The following is a 21665-nucleotide window of genomic DNA, read 5'->3' as shown; positions in this document are numbered from 1 at the left end:
CCACATGGCCCACAGCCAGCCCTCAGCCCACACCCAGGCGGGTTCAGACACCCTCCATGCACAACCTCCGTGCTCTTCTTGCCCCCCACCTTCATTCATTTACTGTTTGTCAACACCTTCCCCCACTCAGACCTCTCCCCAAGCGCCCACCTGCTCCCCAGCACCCACCGGACTGTTCTCCGTGCTGCCTAGCAGCCCACCAGAGCGTTTCCTGACAAAGCTGGGTGCTCCTCTGTAAGAACCTGTATCAGCTGCTGGAAGTAGCAAACATTATCATAAGCACAAGGAACATTCCACATAGAACCTGTATGGCTTCCCCAAAAGCAAAAAGCTTGTACAATAATGCGCAGGATCCTAAAAAGGAAACAGAGCACATAAAAGATGACTGTTTCGTAAGTTTTTGGTCCTCAGGGAAAGAAGACCCATGGTCTTATTCTTTTCTCATTCATTAGAGACTCAAGCAATATAAAAGTCTATCAGAAAAGTGCATATGTGATGTGCATCTCCGAATGGGGAGAATTTGTCGAGCTATCGTGGCAGATACAAGCTGAGCAAAGCACAGGAGGCATTCGCAGGGAAGAGATGGTCTCGGAGCCAGCCTGCGGAGCCAGGCGGGAGTTCAGCTACAGAGATGTGTTGTCTGTCCCACAGGGAGGCACAGAGGTCAGCGGGCCAGGACACAGGCCCCCAGCAGGCTTGGGAGCTGCCTCTCCATGTGGCACCCCAGGGTGCCTGATTCTTCTGTCCCAGAGGAAAAGGGAATTGCTGGCATTGGGCCAATCCCGCGTGAGCTCTGGCGGTATACGGACAACCTTGAGCCAACCAGTAGCTCCCAGCCAGGGACCAGGAAACAGCTGACAGACTTGCCAGGGAAAATTGGCCAAGCAACATTATGGCCAGTCTCTCTTGTTCGCCCGATGGCCTATAGTGGACCGCTCCAACATCTGTGGGGCGCTAACAGTCCCCAAGAGGGCTGCCGTTAGGCTGAGATTGTGTCTACCCGAGCTTTATTTCCTGAGTGTTGACTGATAGGTCTGTGTCAGCCTGTGTTCTATAGACTATTAAAAAGTGAGGGCAGGAAAAGAAGAATGACAGGTGATGACTGTGCTAAAAGTAAAATGCTAAGAGACGGCACGGAAATGGGCATTGAGGAGGGAGACGTGCTGAAAGCACCAGCATAAAAGGAAGGGGGTTAGGTCATGGCGCGTAATGACGGTTTTCAGTCCGTCTCCGTAAAGGTTAAAAAAGAAATTGGAGAAAATAGTTTGTAAAAGGGAAATAGCTTTAGAAAGAAAAAAAAGGAACATTACCATTTACTCTCTGACACTGAGGTTTTTATAATTTGGTGCTTTGAAAAAAAAGAGAATACGTACATGATCAAAAAACATTTTAGAGAGGCAGCCAACTGAATGGGAGAAGATTTTTGCAAACAGTGCCTCCCATAAAGGGCTAATATCCAAAGTATACAAGGCACTCATGCAACTCAACAACAAAAAAACAAACAGCCCAATTGAAAAATGGGCAGACGACCTGAAGAGACATTTCTCCAAAGAGGACATCCAAATGGCAAATAGACATATGAAAAAATGCTCAACATCACTAATCATCAGAGAAATGCAAATAAAAACCACAACGAGATATCACCTCACCCCAGACAGAATGGCTACCATCAACAAGACAAATAATAACAAGTGTTGGAGAGGCTGTGGAGAAAAAGGAACCCTCATACACTGTTGGTGGGAATGCAGACTGGTGCAGCTGTTATGGAAGGCAGTGTGGAGGTTCCTCAAAAAATTACGAATAGAATTACCATATGACCCAGCAATCCCTCTCCTGGGTATCTACCCCAAAAATCTGAAAACATTTATACATAGAGACATGTGTACTCCAATGTTCATTGCAGCTTTATTTATGTTGGCCAAGACATGGAAACAACCAAAATGTCCTTCGATAGATGAATGGATAAAGAAGTTGTGGTATATATACACAATGGAATACTATTCGGCGGTAAGAAAAGATGAAATAGGACCATTCGTGACAACATAGATGGATCTTGAGAGTATGATGCTAAACGAAATAAGTCAGACAGGAAAAGCAGAGAACCATATGATTTCACTGATACGTGGTATGTAAACCAAAAACAACAAAAGAATAAGACAAACAAATGAGAAACAAAAACTCATACACACAGACAATAGTTTAGTGGTTACCAGAGGGTAAGGGGGTGGGGGTGGGAGATGAGGGTAAGGGGGATCAAATATATGGTGATGGAAAGAGAACTGACTCTGGGTGGTGAACACACAATGGGATTGTCATGTGGGACGGCCTGCGGGGTCTCTGCTCCCGCTCCCCATACAAGAACGCAGGATATGGTGAGGCCAAAAAGGAACACCCACGGAGCCATAGGTAGGGGAGTCATACCACTATATTCTCGCTGGCGGCACTATACTCTCAATGGAGGCTGGATTCACACTGTCCGCAAACCGCACACTTGCCAGCCCAGCCGCCATCTTCTTGCTAGCCCCCATTCTTTGCTCTTCTCTTTCTGCTAGTGTAGCCACAGCAGTTATATTAGTGGCCAATGGCTCACTGGTTACAGCTGACGGCCAACTAGCCACAGCTGATGGCCATGCAATCACAGTTGGCCATTTACTACCTGAGCCAGCACCTGTCTATGTGAGGCCGAGAGCCTGGAAACTACTTTTTGGGGCTCTGCCCCCACACTCCACCCCTACAGGCTCTCGCCTCACAATCTACGCGACAAGCGTCTTCCGCGAGGGGACCTGTGCGAGGAGCCTGGGGGTGAATGCAATACCCTGGACACAGCCAGGCTCTCTGGGCACAGCCAGGGTTTCTCAGGGCACCACCAGTGCTTCTGGGCACGGCCAGACTTCCTGGACTTCTTAGGGTACCACCTGTCTTCCCGGACACAGCCAGGGTTTCTCAGGGCACCACCAGTGCTTCTGGGCACAGCCAGACTTCCTGGACTTCTTAGGGTACCACCTGTCTTCCCGGACACAGCCAGGGTTTCTCAGGGCACCACCAGTACTTCTGGGCACGGCCAGACTTCCTGGACTTCTTAGGGTACCACTAGTTTCCCTGGGCACAGCTAGGATTTCTCAGGGCACTGCCACTCTCTCTGGGAACAGCCACACTTCCTGGACACAGCCAGGGCTCTCAGGGCACTGCCACTCTCTGTGGGCACAGCCACACTTCCTGGACACAGCCAGGGCTCTCAGGGCACTGCCACTCTCTGTGGGCACAGCCACACTTCCTGGACACAGCCAGGGCTCTCAGGGCACTGCCACTCTCTCTGGGAACAGCCCGACTTCCTGGGCACAGCCAGGGTATCTTCAGGGCTCAGCCAGACTTCCTGGACTCAGCCAGGGCTCTCAGGGCACTGCCACTCTCTCTGTGCCTCTCAGGGTACCCTGCTGGAACAACAGCGACTCACAATCAAGGTGCTTACATATTCTCAATGGCGGCCAGTCAAGACACAAAAGCAAATATCCCCCAGTTCCACTACATGGTGGTATGTTCCCAAGCAAACAGTCAAGCTGTCCATTAAATTAGGGATGGAAGGCAATTCCCCATAGTCCATAGTCATTCACCAGGGCTGTCCTGGGGGTGAAGGACAACCTTGACCTCACCCTCATCTCCCACGGAGGACTCAGCAAGCGTTACCTCCTGGGACTACAAGTCCTGCATCCAGGCTGCCTGAGCAGGAACTTCCCGGCCCACAGGGCTGCAACAACCTTCGCTTTCTCCGGCCTGTGCTGGTTGGGGAACCGTCCACATCTTTCCACCCCTCCACGGGGCTCCATCTCTCCAGCAGCTGCATGGCTTTTCCTGTGCTGGTGGGAAAACCGTCCACGTCCTCCCACCCCTCCACGGGGTTCCAGCTCTCCGGCAACTGCTCCTCCTGGTCTTCCTCAGACTGGGTGTTCACACGCACAAACTGCTCCACCGTCCTTTGGAGAGCTTTGGCTGGCACCATACCCTGCTCGCTGCGCCATTTGTCGTGCAAGAGACCCCGCAGGCCGTCCCGCATGACAAATGGCGCAGCGAGCAGGGTCTCTTGCACGACAGGGATTTATAGATGATGTAATACAGAATTGTACACCTGAAATCTATGTAATTTTACTAACAATTGTCACCCCAATAAACTTTAAAAAGAAAAGCATTTTAGACAGAATATACAAGGACACAAAAATGGAATTTGAAAGTCTTCAGGATATAGCTTATATGTAGTCTCCTTGTTCTATTTAAATTGTTTTCAAACCATAAACGTAGGAGATGAGTGAGATACACCTGTGAGTGTGTAGCATACTTAAGTCTTCTCAGAGAAAGAGGCAAACATCCAGCAGCTCGAAGTGAGGTTATAAGGGTAGAGGTCCCTTTTCCGGGAGCTTTAATTCTTGTTTTGAGAATAATGCTAGCTCTCTGTTCATAAAAATGGTACTTTTTAATTTTAGAAAATTTTGGAAAACATAGAAAAGTATAAAGAAGAAGGTTTAAATGATCTATAACCAGTACGTTTTCGTGGTTTTCCATCCAGCTAGTTACATATCTTTCTTTTTAAAACATTGGGGTTATAGTGTACATTTATTACTTTTTGCAACCTGATTTACCATTGAAGAGTATATTGTGATTATATATCCAGGTCAGTAGGTACTCTCCTAAAATGTCATTTTTAATATCTCTTTTCTCCATCATCTGATGTACAGTAATTTATTTAAGGGGTCTCCTATCCTTGGACATTTCCATTTCCAATTTTTCAGTATTATTTTTTTAAAAGCACTGCAGCGAGCACACTGGTAGATAAAATTTGTGCATGTCTGGTTGTTCTTACAGACTGAAAATTGTTTGGTCAAACTATATATTCGGAAATGTTTGAATCAGTATCAGATTTTCCTATGAAAAGTGGTACCAGCAGTACTTCATCAGCAATGTGAAGTGTCTGTTTCTCCAAATTCTTCCCAATGTCATTCTTTGAGCCATCCCAATTTGATAGTTCATAGATAATAATAATAGTAATAATAATGGGCAACATTTATTGAGTGCTTACTATCTGATGTTCTGAACAATTTCTATTAAATTCATTCAATTCTCATAACCATTCTCCGTAACAGGTACTAACATTCTGGCTTTACAAAGGAGGAAACTGAGGCCTGTGGAGATTAAATAACTTGCCCCAAATTGGACAGCTAGAAGGTGGTGGTAGCACAGGGATGGGGAACCAGGGAGTCTGGCTCCTGAAACTTCACGCTTCACCTTTATGCCACACTGTTTCTTGATTGTTCTTACCTCATTATTTTAACATATATTTCATTGACTCTTCTTCTGCTTCAACTAACTTCATATGTTAAATTCTTTTTTGTGTGAATTGCCTATTCCTACCCTTGGCCTAATTTTCTATTGTGGTACTTATCTTTTCCTTATTGATTAGTAATAGTTTCTTGCATATTATATGTTACCAATAGTTTTCCTCATGGAAGGACACCATTAACTAGAAAACAAAAGAGAGTGTAAAAATTAAAAAGGTAAAATAAAACAACAGAAGCAATATCAAATCTATCTGTGTTGACAATAAGTACTAAGTGGGACAACTAATTTAGACTCTCAGATTTAATTTAAAAAACAATATATTTTGCGTTGGACAATAACTTAAAATAAAGTGACTCAGACTGAAAGTAAAAGGGTAGGCAAAAATATACCAGATATATGCAATTTATACAAGATCTATATGAGAAAAACTACAAAATTCATGAACGAAATCAAAGGAGATCTAAATAAATGAAGACATATTCCATGTTCATGGATAGGAAGACTCATTATTAGTAAGGTGTCAGTTCTTCCTAACTTGATCTATATATTCAACACAATCCCAGTCAAATCCCCAACAAGTTATCTTGTTGATATTGACAAACTGATTCTTAAGTTTATATGGAGAGGCAAAAAAAGAAAAGAAAAGAAAAGAAAACCCAGAATAGTCAACACAATATTGAAGAAGACAATGTTGGAAGACTGACTCTACCTGACTTCAAGACTTACTATAAAGTATTCAAGACAGAGTAATATTGACAAAAGAACAGACAAATACATCAATGGAACAGAACACATAGCCCCAAAGTAGACCCACATAAATGTAGTTATCTGATCTTTGACAGAGGGGCAAAGATAACACAATGGAGAAAGAATAGTCTTTTCAACAAATGGTGCTGGAACAGCTAGACATCCACATGTGGAAAAAAACAATGAATCTAGACATTTTGAGTTTGGTAATGAGTTTTTAGATACAATGTCAAAAACATAATCCACAAAAGATAAAGTTGGTGATCTGGACTGCATTCAAATTAAAGACTTCTCTGTGAAAGACACTATTAAGGGGCTGAAAAGACAAGCCACAGACTGGGAGAAAATCATTGCAAATTCATATTTATTATAATAAAGGACTGATATCCAAAATACACAAAGAATTCTTAAAACTCAACAATGAGAAAACAACCCTATTTTTAAAAAGGGGGGGAGAGCAGAAGATCTGAGCAGATAACCAAAGAAGATACAGATAGCAAAGAAGCATATGAAAAGATGCTTGACATCATGTATCACTAGCGAATTACAAGTTAAAACAACAGTGAGACACCACTACACATTTATTATTAATAGAATGGCTAAAATCCTGAAAGCTGACAATATCAAATGCTGACGAGGATGTGGAACAACAGGAACTCTCACTCGTTGCTGGCAGGAATGCAACATGGTACAGCCACTCTGGGAGGCAGTTTGGCAGTTTCTTACAAAGCTGAACATAGCTTACCATATGATCCAATTATATCAAAAATACACAATGCAAAATATGAGGAAATGTCAGAAAAATGGGCAAATTGTGTAAGAGTGTGTCTTTCCCAGTCCTTGTTAGATAAACTAGAAAAAAGAGAAGTAGGCATATATTAATACATAAAATTAATAAAGTTGGTCTGAGATGTGTGTGTGTGTGTGTGTGTGTGTGTGTGTGTGTGTGTGTGTGTAATTCTATCCAGCAACTACCAAGAACACTTTCTGTAAGTACCACTCATGGAATGCTTCAGTACATTCTAAAAAGTAGAAATGGTTCATACCACATTCTTTGACCATAATGCAATGAAATTAAGGGTGGCAATGGTTGGGAATAAGTGTCAGCCTCAGTAATCTTTTAAAACTATTTCTTAAACAATGAAAATGATTTTGAGAGTGCCATATATAAGTGTGTAAGACATACATTTTTTAAAAACACTCAAAACATAGAAGGGCACAAAAGAAGACTTGAAAAAAATACAGTGCTGCCTTGTGGTTGAATAGGCAGAATCAATACTGTAAAAATGTCTACTGTCTTTAACTTCGTATGTACATTTAGTGCAAATCTAATAAAAATTCTATTTCTGTTTTTGGAGAGAGTAAACTTTAATTTATTCTAAAATTCAATCAGATGAATGAATGTGTGAGAATACCAGGAAGTTTATTTAAATTAAAAAAAAAAAAAGGAGTATATGTGTTCAATGAGGGAGAGTTGTAGAATTTTCTTCCTAGGTATTAAAATGTATTATAAAAGCATAGTATTTAAGATTTATGACACTCCTTTGGGAATAGACAGATCAGGGGGACAGAATAGGCAGCCTCTAAACACAAGTACTGGGAATCTGGACTATGATCCAGATGGCATCTCAAATCAGTGGAGAACAGATTATTAATAAATGTTGCTGGAAATTACTAGCACTTTGGAAAATAAAGCTACATACACTAATTTTATGCCGATAAATTTCCGATGGATTGTATTAGTCATCTCAGGCTGCCACAACAGAACACAGACTGTGTGGCTTAAACAACAGAAATTTCTTTTCTCACAGTTCTCAAGGCTGAAATGTGCCCACTGCATTGTCTGATGAGATCTCTCTCCTTCAGTTACAGCCAGCCACCTTCTCACTGCCTTTCCTGTGCTCATTCAAAGAGAGAGCTTTCTCGTGTCTCTTCCTCTTCTTATAAATATACCCCACCCTCTGGCATCAGGACCCCACCCGTATCCCTCAGTTTACCTTACCCTTCCCAAGGCCCTGTCTCCAAATACAGTCACATTGGAGGTGACGGCTTTAACATCTGAGTTTGGGGGGGCTACAATTCACTCAAAAGATTTAGATATAACAAAACCATAAAAGTATTAGGGAAATGTTTATATAATATGAGTTTGGAAAGACCAAGCATATCACAAAATCCAGTGCATAAAGGAAAGTTTTGGCTGCATTTAAAAATGATTTTATGTGGTAAAAACCTCCCAATCAACAAAGTAAGAAAAACATTTGCTACCTGAATAACAAGGGGTTAAAATTGAAAAAGAGCAAAATCAGGGAGATCATCATTTTCTGAGAAGTCACTGGCAGACATTGAAAAGGATCTGGTGAAGTCCAGGGAAGGGATGTAATGCAGATGATAAATGATAGTAAGAGCAAAAGAATGACATTTCTAAAAGAAAATAAATAGAAATTATGTCATTTGACCCAGCCAAAGGTCCACAGGCAGTGCTTATAGATTTGCCTTTCAATATGTCTGTACTTACCCTTCCTGACTCCAGCTTCTGCCAGTTTAGCAATTTAGGTTTAACCCTTCTCTTCATCTTCTCATCTTCTACCAGAAACTTGCATAGCTCTCACCTAGACCTTTAGAAATTAAATGATTCAGATGATAAACTTCCTACAATCAAATATAGAAATAAATTCAAAGAAAGGGAGATGTGAGTGAACAATTCTAGAACAGGTGTCAGAAAAAAAAAAGAGATGCTTGAATTAAATCAAAGAGAACAAGAAGATGGAAGATGTGTTTAAAGAACAAGAAGGGCCCTTCCACTTCGGGGTGTTTGGTTGGGGGCACTGTGGGCTCCCAGCTGCCCTGATCGTTTCTGAGAAACTTACTCCTGTCTGTTTCTCAGACATCCTTTCAGCCCTATCAGAAATCAGCCAGATGAACAATGACATGATGACAGGCAGTGTGTGTTTGTCACAATGTCCATTAGCCACAGTCCAGCAAGGATGGCTCTTCTCATTTACAGGAGCGAGAAATGAAGCCAAGTGTTGGTCTTGCCCAGGTGACCCAGCTTATTCGTGCTGAGGGCAGCTCGGCCAGGACATCGCTTCCTGACTCACAGCCCCGTGGTTCCTCTCTAGAGATGCCACTGGCTTTCTAGAACCCTCTAGAGCTGGAACCTACTTGTTCATCTTTCACCTCTAACTATGTCCTAGAAACCTTTTGAGTGACTCACTAGTTTCTATCACCAAATAAATTACTATTTTGGTGAACTTGCAAAATGACTGAATTATGGCTTCCTTTGTGGAAAACTGAGATATATCAAAACTGAGAGGTAGTCAGAGTCAGATAGGACATGTATCAACCTGTTGAAAGGGTTTGGTTAAGTCCAAGCCCAGGACGGATCTGGGTCGATCACTGTAAACAAGCTACCATGTTTCCCCAAAAATAAGACCTAACCGGAAAATAAGTCCTAGCATGATTTTTCAGGATGAAATGCCCTGGACATAAGCCCTAATGCATCTTTTGGAGCAAAAATTAATGTAAGACCCGGTCTTATTTTCAGGGAAACATGGTAAGTGAGGGCTTTGCTATTCTGGTGGTGAAGGCCATGTAATAACAGCTCTAACGTAGGTGAACTTGGGAATATTCAAATTCTTTCAGGCATCCTAGATTTACCTCTCAAAGTGTAATCAAACAGGGAATCCCCTATTATGGACACTTGACTTTAGAGTTCAGAGAGGGATTCTGTTAGATTACTCATTGATTCACACATATCTGCCCCTCCATCTGGTTTCTTCCAGGTACAACCTTACCTATGCCCCACTAGATACTGTCTGTGGCCGAGGACCCACTGGGTGAGCGAAGCCTCTCCCCATACAGGCCATTAACCAACGATTGATAATTGCCTTTACTGATCTGGAGTGATACAGAGTAGTTGCTGGGATCCACTGGAATCCATACGTCAGTCCGTTTGGGCTGCTGTAACAGCACCATACACTGGGTGCCTTGCACTGCAGAAATTCATTGCTCACAGTTCTGCAGGCTGGGAAGTCCGAGATCACGGTGTCAGCGTGTCAGGTTCTGGCCAGGGCTCTCTTCCTAGTTTGTAGATGGCCACCATCCTGCTGTGACCTCACATGGCGAGGACAGAGAGAGCGATCCCGTGTCTTGTGTCTCTTTCTATAAGGACACTAATGCCATTCATGAGGGTGCCACCCTCATGCCCTAGTCACCCCCAAAGGCCCCACCTCCAGATACCGTCACATTGGAGGTGAAGGCTTCAGCAGAGGAACTGGGGGACACATTCAGTCCACGGCGTCAGAATGTGGACGTAGCCAGAGATTGCCCTTAGGAACCGGTGTGTTCATCTCAAATACTTCCCAGCGTTAGAAGGAAGAAAAGAAAATCCCCAAGGATTCACCCTGTTATATTTGCTCAGAACTTAGGGGTGAAGCCCAGACCTGTAACGTCCTGAGGGCTTCACACGGGTTGCCGGCATATGATTTCATACATTGGAGTGACCACCAAGTTTGACCTTGTCTAGGCACCATTGCACCGTGGAGGCTGTGCCCTTGGCTATAATCCTGCTTTGTTTTCTTGGGGTGCAGGGAGGAACAGACATCAAAGGAGCTTGTAACTGATTCCAAGTAGTATTGTTCAATAGGCTAGGGTTGCTGAGAAATTGGTGTGAGATACTCACTTCAGATGCAAAGGATAAATGCAGTGGGTGTCACAGCCAGAATAGTAATTATGTCAGTTGTCTTGTCGTGGAATGTGACTATAGTAATTGCAACATTTTCTCCCATCATTGGAGCTTGTAATTATAGTGCAACTACTGGTATTATGTGCTAACTTGGGCTGTTTTAATCACCTCTTTTCCTCTGAAATGTAATGGTAAAATTCCACAGTTGTTCCCAGGCTGCCGATTCTTTTATTTTTTCCGATTCTTTTCAACATCTGTTATCTTGTAACTCTTAACAGTTCAGTACTAAGGAGAGGAGGCAGAGAAGCTCCAGGCAATTCCTAACAGAGGACTTGAGGTAAAGCAGACTTGACAGTTGATGAGAAAGCTTACAGAGTAAGGAGTTTTAAATTCCCAACCAGAATAAAATGTTTTCTTTGAACGTGAACTGTTTATTTTATGTTCCAAGGATGGCAGATGTTTTACAAGATTTGGCCAGTGTCTGCCACCCCTATTGGATACGTGCTGAAGGAAACGCTCAACCATAACAATCAGTCTAGAGCTGATTAAGAAAACCCTCCCACTGGACCTAAACGCGGGTTTAGGTTAATGAAAACGTGGACACCAAGCTCAGTGTCAGGAGGTCACCTTTCATTGTGAGGTTCCTTCAGGTTCTCATTCCATGTATTATCTCTTCAGATCACATTACAACGAACTTCAGGGTTAAGCCAGGGTTCTGAGGTTATACAGGATAAAGGGACATGAGACACTCTAAGATGAGGGGCTGCAGCTGAGGTGAGAACTCCCTTGACGCTTTCGTTGTATGGTGACTTCACGCTATCAGGTCATCCTTTCCAATGTTGTTTCAATAACTGAGCGCATCTAGGAAATCAGTATTTCCTGGAAGCAACCCCGATCCACAGTTTTCCAGTGGGCGTTTGCAACTTCATTATGTGTTTGTACAGGTACACAGACAGGACGAGGAGCGTGGTTATACCTAAGCAAACGCATCTGTGATCCAAAAACAACAGCAGGAGGCAATCTAAGGACAGCTGGTTTTCTTGAAAGAAAAACTGTGGCAGCAAATGCACTCTCACCTTTGGATGTGACAGAAATGTCCCTAGATTAGACCTGTGTCCATCCAGCAAGGCCAGACGCAAACAGCACAGTTGTTAGGGTGTGACAGACATGGGACTGCAGGGGACGCAGATACACTGATGTGAGACCGGAACACGGCCCAGCCCCTTCTCTCCTCCACCAGGCAGTCCCCCAAGGCCACATGTATTGAGCTTCCTCCGAGGTGCCCTGGACTGATGGATGTACTTACAGGATGACAGTGCAGCAGCCCCCAGTGAATCGCCCCCTGGCGGTTGCTCTCAGGAAATTAAACGAGTCAATTCCACCCACATACAAGCATCTGAACAGGTAAACTGATCAAGCGGAAGGAAGCTGTAATTATAATTTAACAAGCCAACTTTGGACCAGCTGGATCGTGCTGGTACAGAGTAAACGGAGGCACACTAAAACCCTCCACGAGTTTATTTGCATGTACATCAGTTGGAATCAGGCAGCACGAAACCAAAGCTGGTTAGGGGCACTGCACTGCCAGGAGCCAGGAGAAAGGTTTTCACAGAGAAGACACTGAAGCAAAGCAAAGCAATTATTTGGTTGGTTATGGCTTCAGTGGTTGCCTTGTTTGGGAAAGTCTAGTTGTCTGTCTGAAGTTGGTTGTTCTGAAGTTTCTCTTTCTCAGATTCCAGGAAGGGCACTGACTGGCTTAGGTCTTAGCTTAAGTAGGCTGCCACTGCATTAAAGCCACCTCAGCCTGGGCCCCCTTGTTTAAATACTTTAACAGTGTGTAGGGCACAGCCTTGAGGGAGGAGCCCTGGAGGTGACATTGGCAGGGTCCACCAAGCGCTTCCCAGGGCGGAGGGAGAGGACGCGGGGACCAGCTGAGATTTACCTGTCAGTGTTTCCTTAGCCAGACTGTCCCTAGCGTAAATGAAATGACCTAAGAAACTCCAGGTGCAGCACTCTTCTTCTGGTCATGTGAGTTCCCAGGTAGCAGGTCTGCAAGGAGAGAGTATGCAGGCCCAGCACACAGAGCATTCCAGCACTCGGCAGTTCCGGTTTTCATTATCAATTAATCAGGCTCCTGCAGCCTATGGAGTTTGTGGCCAGACTGCTTAGCTTCAAAGTCTGGCTTTTTCTCTTACTGAGTACGTGACCTTGGGCACATTTCTTAACTTTTGTGCTTTCGTTTCCTCATCTGTAAAGTGGCTTTAAGAATGTTACTTAGAAGAGTTAAATGATCAGGCATCTACACCATCCCTGACGTGGTCTCCCTAATAAGACAAGTGTCCATAGGCTGCCCTACAAAATCTTGACAACATTATTGATTATATTCCCCAAACTGTGTACACCTGAAGCTGAAGCTGAATAATACTGAATGTCAACTATAATTATATATATACATATGTATGTATATGTGTGTGTATATATGTGTGTATATATATATATACATATATATATATATATATATATATATACATATATATATATATATGTATATATATGTGGTCACAGGATGTGCAGTGCAGCACAGGGAATAGAGTCAGTGGAACTGTAACAGCTACGGGATATACGATGTCAGAGGGGTAGTAGATTGGGGGAGGGGGGCTATCACTTTGTGAGGGGTATAAATGTCTAACTATTGCATTGTTTTGTACACCTGAAACTATTTTAAAAAAAAGAGTTAAATGATGTCATTCGTGAGATGAGGCATTTGGCACAGCGCCTGGCCATAACGAGTACTCTAACTTCCTATTTTTATTAACGTTTTATACAGCCGGCTGTCTCTTGAACTTGTGTGCTGTGGGCCTGCTGCAAGAGGGGAGCCACTCTTAGAGTGCCAGAAAATCGTGTTTCTGGGCCCAGAGGCTGGGGACTAAGGGAGCTGCCACCGTGCGGAACTGGGTGGGTTTGTCACACGCCCCTATCTCCTTGCCCTGTCATGGCCCCATGGCCCTGTGCAACTGTTCTTTATATAATAATGCCAATTATTATAGTAACTTTCTAACTTTTGAGTCTTCTCATTTAGATCTTCTGGAGGGCAGAAATCTTGCCTTATTCTTTCCCGTATATCCTCTTAATTGGCTAAAATGTGTATTAATCTAAAACTCAGTAAGTACTTCCTGGGTGAGATACTGATGTTTATAGAGAATTCAGAACACATGGCAGTATGTCCAAAACAATGAAATAGATGGGAACTGTGAAAACTAGCAAACTGTAGAGGGGATGATGGTCAGATAAGACATTCCTTAATGAACCATCTGGAAAAGCTCGGTGAAGTCCGGGACGGAGACCCGGTAGGCCTACGAGGACAGGTGGCTCTTAGAGGTGGAAGGTGGCGGTTCCCACACTCCCCCTCTTTTGTGTCTGCTGCCCTGGGCAGCAGCGACCGGTTTCCAGGGGTTGCCAGAGGGGCGGCTAGATGAATTCAGTGGGTAGTCCTGACGTGGTGGCTGTGGAGGAGCCCCCATGGGTCTCCGGACATGGCGAGAAGCCTGGCGTGGAACGGAGGTCGTGGCTGAGGCAGTCAGGGGAGAGCACAGGCATCGCTGCAGACGGTGGCAGCAAGCGCGCTGCGAGCAGGGCTCGGCCTCCCAGGCTCCAGCTTCTGCTCTGCAACCCTCGCTATGATCACAGCGCTCTCCTCTGCACATCGCAGCTTCGTGTGTCTCAGAGTCAGCGTCCCTGCACCTGGGCTCTAGTTCCTCGCGATGGCTTCACAGGTCCCTGCGGGCCTGGTCTGCCCCTAGGAGATTCCTGTATGGGTGACCTGTAAACCATTGCACACTTCAAACACTCCCATTCCACCCAACATACATTTATGTAGGATCTAAAATACTGGCCATGGTAGAATTATAGATTGTTTAGAGTTAAAAGGACCCTAGAGATATCTAAATCTCCTGAGTTTTACAAATGAGGACACTGAAGCTCAGGGAGGTTGAGTTACTTACCCAGGGTCACACAGCCACCTTAGGGGCAGAGATGGGACTGGCAGCTTGATGCTCCATCCCACACTTCCCACATATGTAGACTTTGTCAGGATTTAGGCTGACTCGTCAGCTCAACTTTCAGTTATTTCACTGGAGGGAAAATTCGTGATATATCTCTATTGGAATTATTCACAGGATTCCAACCACTGCTAAAGCAGGTGTGTCTAGGCTGGAAATCAGAAGAAGAATTTGTAAAATTTTGGAAGATGAGCCAATTTAAAAAACCTAGAGGGAACATGTGTGGCTTGTACGTTCGTATATGGAAGGTGTTACGTTGTTTCATTTGTGGAGCACTTTTGTCATTCTGGAGAAGATTTAGACATTGAATATACCAAAAGGTTTTCATTTGACTGTGATATGTTTTCCCCTGCCTGCCACCTCTGATAAGCGCTTGCAGGCGGGAGGCCTCATTGGCAGGCTGAGGTCATGCACAGGCCATTCACTTGCCAGGTACATGACACAGAGGGCAGCGAGCTGGAACTTTATCTTCCTCTCGGCACCTTGCCCTGCCCCACCAGCTCTTCCTCTGGAGCTCCTGGACTTCAGCTAGGGGGGTAGTTCCGTGCACAAGGGCCATATGTCCGCAGGCTTCAGGTAAGCCTGGAAGGAAGATGGAGGGAAAGAGCTATCTGGTCAGGTGGGCGGCCATTCCGAGCTAAATCCTGTGTGGTTATAACATGTAGCTTATGTGTTATAGTGCTTATGATACATGTTGTATTGAGGAGGATAAAGTGTCTCTATGTTGGTCATGAGAGTAGATTGCAATAAGACAATTAATAAATACTACTACTACTAATAATAATAAATATAATCACACTGGCTTGGCCAGGGCCAGTACTCTGCTTTCTTTGTCTAGAAGTGGTTTAGCAGAGTACATGTGAGGCTGCTGGCCTGGGGTCGCCACTCGTCACTCACCTGAGAGGAGGACGAAGATGTCTGGACCCTCCTGCTGCCTCTCGTTCCTCCAGACAGTGGTCTGCTGTTTGGGTGTCATCTCTGTCCTCAGAGCCACGTGTCAGAACCCGTCTCTGCTGGTCTGCACAAAACCTGTCCCTGGGCTGGGAAGGGCCTTGCTGTTGGCCAGGCACACAGCACAGCCTGGCCTCGGGCTTGTCCACTCCCCATGTGGACACTCAGAACTGGCCCCTAACCCCGCGCCTGTGCTGTGTCCCCACAGGTGTCCCAGGCAGCAGCCGACCTCCTGGCCTACTGTGAGGCCCACGTCCGGGACGACCCTCTCATCGTCCCCGTGCCTGCGTCCGAAAACCCCTTCCGAGAGAAGAAGTTCTTTTGTACCATCCTCTGACTCCGTGGGTGGAGAAGCGCCTCCTGTTCTGTCAGTGCCACCCGGTGGGGACCCGCATGCCGGTAGCTTTAGGGACGCCCCTCCTGTCCCTACCCAGCCACAGCTGCAGGGAGGAGGGTCTCTCTGTCCTTTGGTTTCCTTCATTGCATTGATTTCACTTTTTCTTTCCATTTCTGTGTTATTTTCATTATTGGCAAAGAAACCAGACATTTTTCTAGCCAAATAACAAATGTGCCAAGTAAAAATAAGTATGGATTCAAGGGCTTCAATTTTTAAACATCAATTCCCAAGTTTAAATACATCAAGTTAATACATTCAGCGGATAATTTATTGAAAAACTGCATCCAACAATCCCCATTCCCAACAATTCAGCATCACATGAGAGCATTTTGACCCATTGAAATATATGGGTAAAATTTGCACCTCCCTCCCTGGAGAAAGCAGTTCTAGAAGGTCTCTATTTCCTGCTTTTCCATCATCCTGCTAAAAGGGAAATAACCTAAAGCATTGGAGGGTTTTCTTAATGTGTCTTCCTGGGGCCGTGTGGTGTAGACCCTGCTGAGGGCCCAGGCCCCTGGTTCCCTCTGTCACTGACCATGTTGGAGGTGGTCCTTCTACAGATGTAGATGCTGGGTGGATACTGTAGCAGGCTTATCCGTAAATGTACATGGTGACTGCTAGCTGTTCACGTGCTCCAGCTGGCTGGCCATCTCCCCTCTCCAAATGCCACCTCTTCCTGCTCCCTCCTATTCTGGCTCCTCCTCGGTCATTGTGACATGGGCTGTGTTAATGAGGACCCCCTGGGCACAGCACTGGGCCTGTGGGGCTTCACCAGGGTGGCCCCTGCCCCTGAGGAGTGAGTCACAGGGGCGGCAGCTCACTTGTGCCATCCACTGACCTGGGCAATGACAAATATTCACTTCTCTCATCCTCCAGCAATAATTACATGGCGTGAGCATAGGTGTGTTTTAAAGAGAGGGACACTGCGGCCCAGAAAGATGAGGTAGTTTCTCCCAGGTTATAGATAGTGAGCAGGAAAACTAGGACTTCAGTGCAGGCAGCCTGGCCCCAGAGCCCCCCTGAACCCCAGGGCTACGCTGCCTTCCAAGCGTCCCTGTCTGCAGGTAGACCCGCTCTGTGAAGACTGGCTGCGGCCGGCTGAGCAGCCCCCGTCTCTTCCCATTTTTGCCAGGAGGAGGCATGTCGGGCCGTATTCCGATAGTTTATGGAAGATGATACTTGGATGCCCCAGTGGAAGGCTCGACAGGTCTTGGTTTTTCTGAGACAAACTGGCAGGCCCCGCCTCAGTCGAGCTTACACCACTGTGATGAAAGAAGAGACAAACCCACAGGGGCAGCGAGCAGTTTGTCTATGTTCTATGACGTTGGGTGGAAACTGCCTCTGTCCCTGGTCCTGAATGGGGCTTCCGTGTGGGCGAGGCTGCTGTGGCCGGCCTGAAATGTTCTCACCTGCAACGTGGAGACAGTCGTCATGACTCCTCCTGCCTCTCTGTCTAGGAGGACATAGAGAGGTACTGCATAAATGAAAGCCCTGATTATCATTTAAAACAAATAAATGTATTAGACACCATGCTATAATATAGGGAATAGCACAAGACTTGAAACTGCCGTAGTCCAGTTGGAGGGCTAACGTAAAATGGCCTACAAAAAGGAAAATATACTTTTCCGACCAGTTAGTGACTTGTTACCCTTGTAAATGGTTTTAGTACATTTTTATTCTTTGCTTCTTTTGTTGAAACCTGTTCTTAGCTTCATTAGAGCTCACCGAAAACACCAGTGTTGTAAGGAGGCCGTGTGCTCCAGCTGCAGCAGAACTGATGCTGTGTGTGAGAATGAGGCTCCAGGTCCTTCTCTATTTTGGTTTACGACCGGGCTCTCTTTATTCTGTGGTCCATGTCAACATCATTAACCTGATGAAACAAAGCACAATCCATCAGAGAAGCTGAGAAAGTGGGACAGCACGGAAACTGGCTAAATCAGATCAAGGAAGAAAATGTGCTTCCAGGCTTTTCACCAGACTTTCTCCCCCTCGCCTTTCCTTTCTCTCTCTCCATAGTCTGCCTGCCTTTTCTTCCTTTCTTCCATATGTTCCTCCCTGAGATCTTTTTGGCCTTTTAGTACACCTTTTCTTTCCAAACCTATGGCATTTTGTGCGGCTTCTAACGTGTCCCTGAATTCAATGCTGTCTTCTTAAAAGCAAGTTCATGCACGTGGGGCATGAGCTACACAAATGTGTGAATGAGCCCACCCTTCTAGCCATTGTTGAGAGGTGAGTGGTATGGAGTGCCCTGTAGTGGGCGGCTGCCATTCTGTGTTTCCAGTTTGGGTGCAGCATCTGAGCCCCATTCCTGTAGTGGGGGATCACCCCTTGCATATAAACTTAGTGGGGTGCAGTGCCCCCCCCACTGTAGAAGTGGAGAGGTCTCGCCTGTCTCTCAGGCGCAGCCCTTACCAGCACTGACCAGCCAGGGAGTGGCCAGTGACTGGGGTGAGCTCCTTGGACTCCCTGCTTGGGATGTGAAGAAATGAAGGGGTGCTGGGATTTATGTCACAGGAGCTGCAGCAGCCCAGGGGTGGCAGTGACCCAGCAGGGGAGTTACCTGGGACTGGAGGCTGCAGGGATGGTGTGTCCCCGGTAACAATGTCCAGAGGTGGCAGAGTCCTGAGCCCATCATCCCTGCTCCATTCCTGGGCCCCACTGAGCTGTCTTGGCTCCCACCCATCTTCCTGGATCTCCTTTCTAGCTTTCTGCCAATTCTTTGAGTCCCCAAGTTCCATCCAATAAATTCCTTATTCTTCCATGAAATAGCCTGGGTTGGATGTACGTATCATATGACCTCACAACTCCACATCAAGGTGTATACCCAACAGAAATGTGTACATATATTCACCAAAGGAAATGTACTATGTTCATAGAAGCACTATTCCTAATAAGCCCACCCTGGAAATCACCCAAATGCCACGTTGGAAGGATAAACAAATAATGATATATTCACACAGTGGAACCTGCACAGCAATGAAAGTGAGTGACCAGCCCTGCAGCTACACACTGTGCATGCGTGGGCCTCACGAGATAAGGCCAGCACGTGCCGTACGATTCCATGTTTATCAAGTGCAACCCCGGCAATGCTCGTCTCTGCTGTTGTAAGTAGGGGTGTCGGTCTCTCTGGACGGGATGATGACCAGGAGGGGCGCAAGGCAAGCCTGTGGGATGTTCTGTTTCTCCATGTGTTTCTGGATCTGGACACACTGGGTGTGTCTAGTTTGTGAAAATTCTTCGAGTGTACTCTTTGGATTTGTGCACTTTTCTGTATGTGTGTTATTCTTCAATAAAAAGTTAGATTTTGTGGCTAGCTGTCAAGAATCCTACGCTTATTTTTTTCTTTTCTGGCACTTTGATCAACCTTTTACTCCTTCAGGTATCAGATGATTGGTAGGACATTTAAGAGTGTGTCTGACATTATGAAATAGGAAGTGCTTACTATCCACAGCTATCTGGATGGAGAACAGGCTTTGAGCACTGTGCATACGTGTGAACACATTGTGCAGCGGCCATGCTAGTGGTTCATGTCTTTTAGGAAAACAGTGAGGAATCCTACTGGGGTATCCCGCTGGGAGCAGCCTCTCTGTAACTGAGGCAGGTGGCATCCTGTCAGCCTCTCCTGCGTCTGACCATCAGGAGTGAATGGAGGGGATGGCTGCCACAAAACCCAATTATCAACCACCTCCAGGAGCAGGAAATGAATCGAAGGCACCAGCCAGCTCAGCAAGGATGTGTCCTCTGAAGGCAGCCCTGGTCCCCCAGCCACCCAGCCCATAGATACACTGAGGCAAAAGGCTTCTTTGACTCTGTGCCCACCCACGGGGCACTAGGCCCCTCCCAAACCTCCGATGGTTTCTGAAGCTGCTGTCTCCTTTGCTCTCAGCTACCGCGTGGCCTCAGCCATTCTTCTTGCAGCTCTGACATGTTCAGTCCCAGAGTGATCAGAGTGGCTTCACGCTGGGACTCCTGCTACATGAGTCAGAAGGTCTTAGCTTTCATTCTATGTTCCAGCTTCCACGGAGCTCAACAATGAGTCTATGCATTGTCATCAGCCTTTCTCCGAGGGAGGGGAGCAAACCTAAGGTCAGAAGGAATTTCATTCTAGTGACTGTTCAGATTTGAGATGAAAATAATAATGACAGCTAACATTTTGACCTGAGAAGAAGAAGGACTCTGGTGACAGGTTAGACAGAATCGATTTACACTTCCATTTCCTTCAGCTCATCAGGCGGTGAGAAGACACCAGATCGCGGGAGTTTTATGGAGGACCAGAATGATGCTCCCTGCCCGGCCCCACGTTTCAGCCTCACCTCCTGGGCAGCACTGCACTCAGCACTGCGCATGGCCCACAACAGGGTGGTGGAGGGTAAGCTGGGGGTCTGCCCAGCTGCAGTTTTTCTAGGGGTAAGTGTGTATGAGTCAGTGTCAGCTCCCACTGGTCAGAACCAACATCCCCAGTTTCTAATAAAACTCTTACACATGATTCTGTTTTAGTTATAAATAATTACTAACTTGTCAACTTTTCAAGCCCCGGTATGGGGTGAACCATATGCTGGTGTTATTGTAAGCACTTACCTTCACAGATTCCTCAGTGACATGGAGTCTGCCCCTGACTTACTCTCCAGAGTCACTTTCCCACCTCACTCCCCCTCAAAACCTTGTTCTCCAGCCACACTGGCCATTATTCAAGCCTACCTCTCCAGCCCTGTTCCATGCTGCCTCAGGGCCTTTGCACCTACTGCTTCCTCTGCCTAGCACTCACCTCACTCCTTAGGGTTCTCCGTAGCTGCTAATCGTGTGGACAGACCCCCAGAAGACCCTGTGAAATAGTTGCCAAGGGAGGGAGGAGGGAACCTGTTTTTTGTTCAGTGCTTACATGTGTCAGGCACCCAGCAAAGGCGTTCACTTTTAATCTGTACAACAGTGGTGCAATGAATTATCCTCATTCTGTAGGTGTATATTCCTCATGTACACGAGGCACTAAGTTCAGATGAAGTTACTTGCCCAAGGCCGGCAGTTCCTAAGTGACTGGATTGGAATCCCAGCCCGCCCTCCTGACTTGATACCACCCAGCACCTGCCTGTCAAACCAGGGCAGCTAACAGAGGTCACCACCTCCTCCAGAGTCACATCAGCATGTCTTTAGTTAAAATGACACAGGAACAAGAAAATGAAAGGAGACGATGGGCCCCCTGGGAGACACATAGTGATTGAGCCAGAAGGTAGGACCAAAAGCACCCAGAGTGGGGTTCAGATCCTCACCCGGCTACTTCCTCGCCTCGCTGTGCTAGGCATTCATTCCTCATCTGGTGAAATGAGAACAATAGTGCCTATTTCACAGGGGGCTCTTGAGGATTCCATGAAACAACACACATATCCAGCACTGCCTGGCACCGAACACGTGCTCAGTCAAGAGGCACGAACTGAATTTACCTTGTTAACAACTATTGTGGAAACAGGGCCAGACAGACAGAGACTCAGAGTTTAAAGTAAGACTT

At 45.9% G+C, this 21665-nt stretch overlaps 1 protein-coding gene across 2 annotated transcripts in view; it reads left to right on the top strand.

Annotated features, from left to right (window-relative positions):
- GNG4 (G protein subunit gamma 4) overlaps window positions 1-19478 on the top strand; it is a 45514-nt gene extending 26036 nt beyond the window's left edge. For both annotated transcript variants that reach the window (XM_019747008.3, XM_019747009.3), the window contains exon 4: window positions 15977-19478. In XM_019747008.3, the coding sequence (XP_019602567.1) occupies window positions 15977-16105 (129 nt within the window). In that variant the 3' untranslated portion in view covers window positions 16106-19478. The remainder of the gene's footprint in view (window positions 1-15976) is intronic.
- The last annotated feature ends 2187 nt before the right edge of the window (window positions 19479-21665 follow it).

The sequence above is a fragment of the Rhinolophus sinicus genome, chromosome 6 (genome assembly GCF_057876585.1).
Source record: "Rhinolophus sinicus isolate RSI-liver-muscle chromosome 6, RSI-T2T, whole genome shotgun sequence".
In the NCBI taxonomy this organism is placed as follows: Eukaryota; Metazoa; Chordata; class Mammalia; order Chiroptera; family Rhinolophidae; genus Rhinolophus; species Rhinolophus sinicus.
Note: the sequence above shows the minus strand (reverse complement) of the source record. Positions and strands in the feature narration are given on the sequence as shown.